Raw genomic sequence first — 12,501 nt, 5'->3', positions numbered from 1 at the left:
CTATGGAGTTTCATAAGAAAAAAAGTGTTCCGATATATATCAGCACAGTAAAACTGTTCCGATATATATCGGAACACTTTTTCTCTATTGAGGTCCTATCAAGGGAGTATAAATTTTTCCTTTCAAAGAAAAGATGATTTTAGCTCCAATTTACAGTTCACAGAGAAAGAATTGTCACAAACACCTACATTTATAAAGTAAAAGAATAAATAAACTAGAATATTTCAAAAACTTGATAGTTATTGCCAAATTCAGAAATACATGAAATATATGAAATTCTGAGATTTCTCAAATGTTTCTTTTTCTTTGATTTTTTTTACAAACAAAACAACAAGTTTTACAATATGTCTGGCCAATGAAATGCAAAGATTTAAAACCAATGCAGAAATTTGTTGGGTACTTTTATCTGGGGAACACATTTTCTAAAACAGAAGTTTTAGTGTTTCAGTCAGCGAGGCGCAGAAAGGGAATCAAAATAGTAAAAATAATAATAAACAAATTTAAATGAAAATGATATATAAATTTTAATGATAAACTATGCGATAAAACAGTTATAATATGTAGTGCTCGTGTGTTACCAGGATATATCAGAGCTAGGGGTACATCTCGTTATTTTTCTCTTCACATATCTGTCTCGGCCTACCGGCCTCGACGATATGTGCAGAGAAAAATACCCTCGATGTACCCCTAGCTCTGATATATCCTGGTAACACACTCTCACACATACTATAACTATTACACATGACATGTAGGGTTGCTTGACAAACCAGTAATTATGTCATAGGGTCGCCTTATTTTAGAAAGGTGATAAAAACAGATAAAAAGGACAAATAGCAAAGGGTCTAAATCAATAAAATTTAGGCAGAATTTCTAGATAATACATTGTTCCTTACTCTTTATTGTGCAATGTAATAAAGAACGGATATAACAAAATTTAAACTGCAGTTGTTTGCAGCTACTGATTCGTCATTTTGTTGAATGTTTGTGTCAAATTGATTGAAAATTCAACGGCGTATATAATTCAGACATAATGCCATTGGCAAGAAAAAAACTACGAAATGTTCATCCTGGTAATGAATATTTTCTTACTTTGCTCGAAGAATTATTAGTAATTAGCTTAATCACTGCAACCGAATTAATTAATCTTATCTTATCATTTCATTTGTAGAATGTAGAAACATGTTCTATAGCTGTCTTTCATTCTGTATATATTTCAACAACCTCTGAGCGAAATGAAAAAAAAGACTATGAAAATAATCAACATAAATTTATGTTTCATGTAGAAAACTATGAACTTGAAAGCCTTTGTTACACAAGAAAAGAAAGTGACATAATATATACTTTTCATCATACATACAAGTAAATAATAGTTAAAAAGCACATAAACTGCATATTAAGAAATTAAATTATAAATTTATGAGATATATCAGACCGTATCCGTCAAAGAATGTACAAACCCTACAATATTCTAAATTTGGAAATAATAATGGAGAAGAGAAAAAAATCTTCGTTAGATATGTTAAGAATGTTGCGTAATTATTAAGGTGTGAGAAATGCCAAGCTTTCTGTCCAAATGAATATTAACTATTTAAAAACATTAAAGAGAAGAGAATGACTAATAGACCTTTCTAACGTAAACGTAAATCGCAAACGGAATACTGAATTCGTAAATATTATTTTCAAATAATGGTCTAAGGGAGATACTATTGCATTACTATTGGATGAAATTGTCTCCCCTAGACCACAAATTAGCCTAAAATTTTACGAATTCAGTATTCCGTTTCGTAATTACGTTTACGTTAGAAAGGTCTAATTGGAAACACGTATAGTTTCAGCATTTTTATATTATAATTTCAGAGTTCTAGAAAATGAAAACTCTCTGTCAAAAGTTTTAAAGGACTATTTACACATGGAAAAAAAAACGAATGATTGCCAGAACACTTTATTTGTTCACGTACTGAACTGCTGGAAAATAAAAAGATTTCTGTCCAAGTGTTAAACAAATGGAAACCAGTACAGAACATTCTTTGCTATGATTTCGCAATGACAAACTATTGAAAAGTGAGAATCTCCTTATCTCTCACACACACACACACACACACACACACACACTATAAAATACCTATTTACCGGTTACCCACAGAATTACAGAGTGCATGTATGGGGACTGCAACTTCAAACTTAAAAAGTCCCAAATGGTTGTTACTGTTTAGGTCTTTTGCTGTTTATAACATTCTGGCAGGCTTTTGTATGAGTATTTAGGGAAGTACAAAGCTGTTATCACTGGACAAGTCCATCATTTTTGTATGTTTTTGTTAATATTCAATTCATCCCAATTTAGACATTACATGGTAATATTTTCCCAGGTTGATGAAATTCTCAAAGTAATGGAAAAAAACATGTTTGATATTCACTTCAAATTTCAGAATATATAATAGGTTTACGAACTTAATAAATACTTGTGATATATCGCAAGTTCTTTTATTCATACTCCTACTATCTTATTTCGAAATGATTGTAATTAGAATTATTACTATTTATTGTTATATACTGCAGAATCCGATGCAAATAATATGTGTCCCCTAACATAAACATCTACAAACCATTTATGTAATCTTGCTTATTAGGAAGTTGGTTTCTCACCGCCACAAAATAATGTATACATAATTATATTTGGCTATTAATGATGAATATGTTAACATGGTTCAAAAAGAGAGATATTTCAGGCATGGAAGTACCAGTGTATAAAATCACTTAAACTATGATCTTAAATTGACCTTGACCTTTAAACTATGATTGTTAATCTTGGAAATATATTGAGATAGAAAATGTTTATGCACAGTTATTTTACTATCCGAAACTTTTTCAATTTCAACTCTATGTGTGATCATGCCTTTTTAGTTGTGTATGATATCTTAGTCTTGCGTGTAACAACCTATTTGTATAAGGTAAATATTGTGCATGTATAGAATTGGACCTGACAAGAAAAGGAAAGATATAAAACCTTTGACCTCTTAGTATGGCCGTCTAGGCCTTGGAACTATATGTCAAGCTATTTTCTTTGCAATGGTGCATTTCTGTGCCAAATGATTTGAATGTCTAATAAGCAGACAGGACAAAATAAAATCACATAAGCGCTAGCTTTATAACGTCTAGGCTCCGTGAAAAATGAATGATCTACTCCTGGCATTCAAGTTATAAATCTTTGACCCATTAGCGAGAGCTTGTTTGTTTGTTTTTGGTTAAACGCCATTTTCAACAGTATTTCAGTTATGTAACGGCGGGCAGTTAACTTAACCAGTGTTCCTGGATTCTGTACCAGTACAAACCTGTTTCTCTGCAAGTAACTGCCAACTTCTACACATGAATCGGCGGTTAAGGACAAATGATTTGTTTTTGTTTGATTTTTTTAATCGTCACGGAGGACATACGCCTCGCCAAGGGCTCGAACTCGCGACCCCCAAGATAAGTAGATCTGCGCTCTCCCTACTGAGTTAAGCGGGCGAATTTTCTATGTAAAGAATCAAATCTGTCTAAATCATTATCATGCTGATAATGAACACGATGCTTATTACTTCAAATGATGTACAAATGTTTTATTATGTCACTTTAAATTGATACAAAGTTAAACGTTTTCAGTTATGTATACACGTTTTTACAATATACTGGTGCAATTGCCGTTTCTAAACTACAATAGCTTCTTCTACTTCTTCGGGAATAGGTAACTAACTATTAATAATCACAAAATGGTTTAATAATGTTTTTCTTTAAATGTTTTAAGGATTGATCTTATATGCATCTTGATGATAAAAAAGAATATTTCGATTTTTTTGGCCATTTTTGGTCAAACTAAGCCTGTTGCTAGCAAAATATTAACTCAAACAAAAAATAAAAATTATTAATCCACAGATATTAAATTTTGGTTCTGTTAGAATAGTGTAGCATGTGAAAATTCGTTTACTTAGTTAAGGTAAGAGGAAAATGCTGTGATTTTTATAAGGTTTTTAGTGACCGTTATGCTAGGGTATTCTGGTGATCTTTTTATTAATAAGTAACCAGTTTATATAGTGTCAGCTGTATAAAGGTTTGTTTGATAGAGAATTCCAAAAGTTAAACGTAAAGATGACTGTTCTTAGACATGATACGGTATATACAGGTGACTGCTAATGCAAGTAAAGCTTTTTACCTCGATTTTTTATTGTCGCCAGCCTTTCCAGCGCTTCTCTACGTTGTACGTGCATTCTTTGAACAAAAAGCTCTCGCTCAATGGCCGCCTTGGTGTCTTCTTGAGGCTGATAATAAGCGTTTGCCAATATCTCTAACTTTAAAATGATAAATATGTAAACTATGATTTTATCAAATATGAAAAGCCAGATGATAATTATCTTTTAAATTTAAAATGTGACAACCCTTGCAATTAAAATAATGCGCGGATATATGTAAGACCAAACTAAGCTTCTTTTCGTGACCCTGTTCAGTAACGTTACTGATAAAAGATTCTAGAAGCTACACACTTTTAAATCCCGTGATATCAGTTTTATTTTGTTCCTTAAACAACATTAACTTATGTCTACCCTATTGTGCTGCAGAAAAATAAGACATTAGTCTGGTTCCCTGTATTAATGGCTTAGAAAATTCTCTTTGTGACCTGTTGGTTTTATAATCTATAATAGAACATTCGGAGTTATTAAGCTAAGCAAACAGACGTTAAAGTAAAGTACTTGTTTTGTACTTTGTAGGAAGAAACAGTCGTCATACTAATCAATACGCAAACTAACGTTAAAGCCCCAGTTTGTAATTTAAAGATGCAGAAGTATCAATATACAAACAAAACGTTAAAACCCCAGTTTGTAATTTAAAGATGCAGAAGTGTATTTCGAAAATCCAGTAAACACGATATAGTTCTGGGTCTGACACAAACAAATGTTACAGCTTAAAGTTAAATAGGAAAATAGTCCAAGTTAGTCCTTTATGTTTGCACTGGCGGCATGGTTCTTGCCCGTGACAAAACGTACTGTTATAATGATCATTTGGGCCAAGTTCTTTGGACGTCCTACCACGCACAATAACATTTTCGACCTAACACGATTTGGCAAACAAGTAACGTAATGAAATATTTGTACGGCATTAGAAGTAATAAGCCTCGTGTACATTATAAGCATTTGTTTCAAATCTTAAGTGAGATCTTGAGCTTTGGGCTAAAAATGTAAGTTTTAGCGAACGTTTGTGTCAATTGATATAAAAAAAGATATGGCCGGGACTAAAACTAAATAGAAAATATGACCTCCGATTATGACCATAACCAAAGAGATACGGGTTTGAGTTTGTACGTGATTCCTAGTCTTGTTTTTATATTTTGCCAATATTCATCCATGCATAAATAAGTTAAAGACAGAAAAAGATAATGCTGTAAAGCGCAAATTTTGTGCATTTACGCTTTAAGCTTGTTATTATGAATATGTGTGTCTTTACTAAATAGAATTCTTTAAAGGTCTGACTGTACAGTTTCTGCAAACTGCAAACTTGACATATTTGATGCGGACAGCTGTTATGGTATCAAATCATGCAACGTCTTTCTTTAACGGTTTTTTTTAAGGAAACACGACATTCTTATAAGATTTAACACTTCATTAACAAATTTAAATTTATATTATCTTGCCTCTTCTCCACTGCAGATTGACGCAAATATTTCGTTAGACATACTTCGTCTCAAGTCTGTACCGCCAGTCAATGCTGATCCTGGTCGAAGCATTGTTAATATAGTTTCCTTGTCGCACCAGATTTCGTCTATAAAATATTAAAAAAGCAAAGTTAAAGCGTGTCATCGAATAGATATGTATGTCATCTAGAATAGAAAAAAGTAAAATTGTTCAGTTTGAGGAAAGTATTCCCAAAGAACGTCACCGATTTCAATTATAGGACATATTAAATGGATGTGATTTGTGAATTTTATGTGCGATCGTTTAACCTTTAGCCTGCTTAATTTCTAAAACTGACTGGTTCACCATTCAATTTGGGCAGTACCACTTTTTTTTTACAGGGGTGTTCACTGAAATTTGTTTGACTGAACAGCGAACAGTACAGACCATGATCAGCCGGCTTGGACGTGCAGGCTTAACTTTGTCTGCACTGTTTGCAAAGGTTTACTCAGTTACTGCCAGCAAGCTAAAGGTTAAGGTAGTGGACCCGTAATAGTAATGTTTAAAAGATTGCATTAAAATGATACAGTCTTACAAGAAACATTGTTTAGCACTGTAGTGCAATTTTTAAACAACGTTGTTGTTTCTTTTTCTTTAATTTGTGTTTATTTATGATATTTCTTTAAGCCCAAATGGAGACGAATTTAACCCCTGTTTGCATAGAATTTATTTTACCAATAATTCTGATAACAGAAAGCTCAAAGTATTGGTAAACAATTATAAAACACAAAATAAAACTCACAAAAACATTTTTTTTCTTGGGAGACTCAAATCGGAACATTTCCTTCTAGGCAGCCTCAAGTAAAAGGATTTAATCGGACAGATATTTAGCTCCAACACTGAACACAAAATTATGGCTGAGTCCTATGAGACTGTTTTACATTTTGCTCTCTACATTCAAAAATAACGACGGGCCAGAAGTAATACCTACATACATTTCTTCCACAGTATATAAACTAAGAAGTAAAGGCACAATGAAGAAATTTTACAGCACGTAACTCAGTATTTTCAAAGATGTCTATCACTTCACCTTTCTGTATTAGAGGTAAAATCCACTTTAAACAGTAAGACATTGCTTATCAAATGAAACATTTCCGCTTTTGTACAATAAATCAATAATAAATTTAAAAAAAACAGTTTAATTTACTAGAAACAGGAGGGTCATGATGACAGAGTAATATATTCTACAAAGACAAGTGTAAAAGATCAGGTGAGAAAGTCAAATATAAGTAAGCATTGAAATGTTTTCGTAGATGTGTGAACATGTTTCAAATGTCAAACTGACGCTAAAAAATTACAAAGTAGGTCAGTAGGTCACATTTATGGTCATGAAAGTCAGTTTTTAGATCGGTGTGCAAAACTTTATATGTCAACCAAATTTCAAGGCTGTATCTTAAAAAAAAAACACACAAGAAAAACTATATAAACCAAGTGATCCCCAGGGCGGGGCAATATTTGACCATACAGGGATAATTTGAATAATCCTGATAGAGGACCAGTAGGTGATGCTACATACCATATATCAAAGCCCTACGACCTGTGGTTTTGACAAGAAGATTTGAAAAAATGTTCATTTGTGTTGCCATGGCAACCACAGTTCTGCATGGATTCAATTCTTCGAGCAAATTGAAAAGGGGCCATCCATTGATCACTCCTCACTCTTTGGAGTTTGTGTAAATCTGCCCGGTGGTTTGTACATGTAAGAAAAATATTTGTTTAGAAATTGTTGACACACGGCTTAATGCGCATGACGGACGACGGTTGACGGACATCGAGCGGTCACAAAAGCAGCCTCCAGTGAGCAAGAAAGAAATATAAAGATAAAACAATTTTGGTCCTTTTACGACTTGAATCCACGCCCTTTTTAAAAGATAGTCAAAATATGTATATGTGTAGGTTTATGGTAGGAACTGAATACTCTTCAAAAGGAGGCACAGTATTACAGGTCCATTACCTTAAAGTGTGTCTTTGAAAAGTACTTGATGTGTATAGTGCATGGAAAACAGTTGTTAATTTGATTGTTGAATTAGAATTGCAGTAAGTTAATTACAGAATTTGAGGGTTTTCAAACCGGGAGTCCATTTGCTAGGCCAGACCTCCTGCTTAAATATTTTCATTTCCGGTTTTCCTTTGTAATGCTTGCTGGAATACTTGGCTATTTCAGTGTGTTTATCTAGCACAAATGTGTCTGCTTTTACGTTTTCTTTAGGAACGAACTTGAAGCTACCGGAATAATTACTACTTGCATCCTTGTCAATCATCCTTATTCCAGAAAAGGAATCGACGTATATCATCAGTTTCATTTTTTCTTCCTTTGTGAGATGACTTGTCTCAAGGTTAACTTTTGACTGAAGGACATAAGATTCACGCATACTTTCTTTATTTCGTTCTTCCTCTGAACGAATAGATTTTTTATCGCGTGCTTTTGCTTCCTTGTGTTTACGCAAACTTGTGGAATTTTCGCAACGTTTCATGAGATTCCGGATAATGTCTTGAAGTTCAATATAACTGAAAACATATTTTACATAAAAGGTTAGCAAATAAAAGCTACCATAATAACAAATGTATTGATATATTTTAGTACGAAATTTGACAGAGCCTTTAAGTTATTTAACGTAAAATATCGCTTATTACGAAAACCAGAGAGTATAAAAATAATGAAGATGTTTTTAAGACTTTCTTTCACAGATTCTATATATAATAAGTAAAATCAATATGAAATAAAATGAAATTTTAATCTACATCTTTGAAGACCCTTATTCACAACATAAACTGTAAATACGATAAAATCTTAATTGTATTTACGGTAGTTCTGCACGTTTGATAAACCGGAAGTGGTGGCGTAACGTCATTTATCCGGAAAACTTGCAATAAAGCCTAGAATCGGCGTACGGAAATGAAAATCATTTTATGAATAAAGGGCAGCCTGTGTGTAAATTTATTACGTTGGCACTGCTAATATTCTAAAGTAAAAATATGATATTAAAACATCTGACACGCTAAATCATTTCAAAATAATGTCTTGAAATTAGCGTAAAATGTGCGGTAACTTTAATCATGGTCAAATATCTCAAAAATAACTATATGGACCTATACATTGTTTTCACCAATTCATAGACCATAGGTTTGTTTACAATTGTGAAAAGTTTCATTAAAATCTACATTGTAGACAAATTTCTATTCACTCCCATTATAAAACAAAATGTTTGACGTCCAAATGTTTCAAATCAGTTAACTACAAACTTAAGCACATGACCCTTCTTTTAGTATTATATTTGAGTGCTGTACAATTTCATATCAATTATTAGTATTATTTGTAAAAAAATTTGTATTACACAAATGTGCAGTTGACCCAATATATTTACCTTTTCTGAAATTGTTCCGTCATTTTTTTCAGTCTACATGCACCCTCAATGACCCTATCTATTTCGCTAAAATCCTGAAAAAAAAACATAAAATATGACACATATATACCAGTAAATTACTTTAGTTTTTTTTTCCTGTACACTATTTCGGTGTTAATAAGTTTTTGAACACTTACCAAAAGATATAAAAAGACATGAATACTTACTAAAACACTGAACTATACCTCTGACATGTTCATTCACTGTTTTCTAATACATGCATAAAAGAAACTGAAAATTGCCAGGCTTTTATTCAATTTAATTCATTCAGTTTAAGATCTGTATTTGTAGCATTGAAAGCCATTACTGTCAGATTCAAAACTAACAAAAAACCAGCTTTTAAAGAACCCCATTTATTAATAACTAGAATGGTTTATTATTACAAAACAAATTCATTGTGTTTATATAATATCTTGAACTGTATGAAATGAAACATATGCTGTAAAATCATCACTAAAGGTAATATGTCGATTTAAGTTCAGACATGAAATTTCAAACATGCAGTTGCAGTAAAATGCCCCTTTTTGGCCACATTTTACTGATTCTGTTTCTTGTTTTGCAGAACCCAGTATATTCTTTAAAAGTGATTCTAATTAACATATTGCCACAAATCTATTACACATATCTATCAATTATACATCAAGCTTTTTATTAGACCTTTAAAATTAAATTGTTTATGCACTTGCTGACCTTCTGCAAATCTGACGAAAATCGAAGCTCCATTGAATTGAAATGAAAATTTATACAAGCGATAAATGAAGACTATGCAGCAAAGCTTTTGCAATCATATCTGCAATAATAGTCTGTTCAAACTAGCGCTTGGCAAAAAAAAATCGGTTTATTCAATAACTTTTGAAATATATGTGTAACTGTATTCCTTCAGAATGTGTACCTATCTTTTTACATGTACTGACTACAACATAGCGAAGTAAATGGGTGATTTTTTTTTTCAAATGCAAATTAGTTGTATACTTTTATAGTCGTGTAATCATATTCGTTCTGAGTCGAGATATTGTGCAAGGGAGATATACAATGATACGAATCGCCGCTGAAAACTGGTTTAAGCATACACAATTTCATGTCTCTATTGAGCTTAGATGTTTTTCTAATGTTCAGGTTATTAATTGAGATTTTTTAAGTCAGGGCGTTCAGTTGGATATGCTCGTTACAACTATGCAGTTTTTTCTCTTTTGTCTTTATCCTTGCTTAACAGTCAGGACTATTTTCAATGATGACACTAGATTAAATGACTTGAAACAAGGAATGGTAACGAACAGATTTTTCGTATTCAAATATCGGTCAACCTTCCGAACGAATATTACAATACTAGTCTAGAACTGGGTTATCAACTGATCAACAAATCAAGTAGAAATCTTATGTGTTTATCATACCTAATAAGTGGCATGTATTATTTCTACTTTCGTTTACACCGGAAGAAATTCAGACATTAACAAATTAAGATTGACTAATCGTTCTCAGCGTTTGTTCATTATTTTAGATATAACATATTCGTTATCTGCCTTCATTTGCATATAACGTGCATGTATATAGGTTTTATGTATTTCTTACATAGATGTAGCCCTGACGTAAGTAAGGTTCTGTCCTGGCATTACACGTAGCCAACTTCCTATCGGACGATCGCGTGAAATACTTAAAAACGGAAGGAGGCATTGCTTGCATTTGGACAGTAGACTAACGTAAAAGCATGAACAAGATTTTCAATCAAATCAGGTGTTCTAGACAGCAAGGATGAAAAATGATATGCATCCTATTTGTTTTGTTTTCTTTACCTTTTGGTAATTTTCTTTACTTAAATACAGTTTTCGTCGATTTGATCGATATCCGAAGTATCGGTTCAAGTGCTGTCTTATGATGTTATAAACACTAATGGCCGCAGCACACATCAGGACCCATTTTAAATGTCTGTAACATACATTTTCTTGAAGAATATTGTCAGCGCTAAATAACAATCAAAAGAAAAATGGGGGTCATGCTTGATGCAAGAAAAATAATTTCATTCAAACACACAAACTGCAAAATCAGCTAAAAATGAGACCCCAAATTATATTGGTGTTGTATGCACTAACTTTCCATGAAAAACAATTGTCATGTTGTTAATTCATTATGAAAATGCTGCCTACATGTCAAGCATAGATCTGTCATGTGATTTTAGCAAAAAAAAAGATGCAAAGAAAATAAGGAAAAAAGCTTTACAGAGCAAAAAATATGAGGACTATTTGTATCCGCCTTTTTTTCTAATTAGTATTCGTATGCCAATTATATTCGGATCGCACCCACCGGAAACAAGGCGAGTTGTATCAGATTTGCATCAATTTTGTGACCATTAAAATATTCTAAAGGTAAGCAATTAATTAGCGGTATTAACTACAGATTACACTGATGTATAATCGTGGTACACAAAATACAAACTGACATGTCTGACAACCACAAAAACTGTTTTCATGCGTATTTATAATGAAAGCTGATTTTTGGCAAATTAGATACCTGAGCATTTCAGTACTTTCATTTGGCTTGTACTTATTTTTCATGATGATATATATCCGGAACAATAATATATTTATATTATTGTTTCGGATATTCAAGTAGTGAAACGGTATTCGAATGTTAATATTCGAAAATTTAAATACTCCTTGTCATTTATAAATGAAATTTAACTAAATAACCTTACTGCCAGACCTATTTTGTGATGTCAAACACTGCTTCAACCGGAAAAGGAGACGCAATGTCTAAAAATACAGTATTAATTGCCCCATTTTATCAGAAATTATATAATAACTACCCTCTGTCTAAGTTTCATTGTAAAGGAAGCGACAATTCTTTTAAAATGTAAGTGAGGTTGACCGTCGAGAGCCGAATGTAAAAAGCCGAAATCAAATTTTGTTAGGGAAATCAAGAACTCTGTACATAAAGCATAGAATCGGATAAGAGCAATATTTTGTTGAATTTTCAGAAAGTCGTTTTAAACAAAATCAAAATCCATGGGTTCCATTAAAGGCTAGTTTTTCAGGAAATCAAAAATCTCAACTCTCATAAATGCCGAGTGTTTTTCGTAACATACGAAATTCATCGTCGTATCGGCGAGATGTGATAAATGTAAGCCGGGCATTTGATAGCATATCACGTTTAGTAATACATAATTAAGTAATGATACAAATAAAAAATAAAAACATAAAGGTAAACAAATTTGCATATATAAGAACTGGTTTTCTGTTGGAATAACTTCATTCCTTTATAAATGAAAATTCCCTTTTACAACACATCTTGGGCGTCATCTCCAACTTGTCCATGTGGTGAAGAATGTCAGACTGCGGAGCATATACTTCAGAGATTTAAAAAGGCATGACCAGGTGCGAGATGCGACTTGGTCGATAGATACC

The 12,501-nt window shown here is 32.5% G+C and overlaps 1 protein-coding gene across 2 annotated transcripts in view; it reads right to left on the bottom strand.

Annotated features, from left to right (window-relative positions):
• The window catches only part of LOC128546159 (uncharacterized), a 31,204-nt gene that overhangs the window by 4,327 nt on the left and 14,376 nt on the right, over positions 1 to 12,501 (bottom strand). For both annotated transcript variants that reach the window (XM_053517267.1, XM_053517268.1), the window contains exons 9-11: positions 9,065 to 9,138; positions 7,750 to 8,207; positions 4,187 to 5,787 (exon numbers count right to left, since the gene is read on the bottom strand). In XM_053517267.1, the coding sequence (XP_053373242.1) occupies positions 5,651 to 5,787; positions 7,750 to 8,207; positions 9,065 to 9,138 (669 nt within the window). In that variant the 3' untranslated portion in view covers positions 4,187 to 5,650. The remainder of the gene's footprint in view (positions 1 to 4,186; positions 5,788 to 7,749; positions 8,208 to 9,064; positions 9,139 to 12,501) is intronic.

The sequence above is a fragment of the Mercenaria mercenaria genome, chromosome 11 (genome assembly GCF_021730395.1).
Source record: "Mercenaria mercenaria strain notata chromosome 11, MADL_Memer_1, whole genome shotgun sequence".
Classification (NCBI taxonomy): Eukaryota; Metazoa; Mollusca; class Bivalvia; order Venerida; family Veneridae; genus Mercenaria; species Mercenaria mercenaria.
The sequence above is the reverse complement of the archived record's forward strand: the minus strand, read 5'-3'. Positions and strand labels throughout refer to the sequence as shown.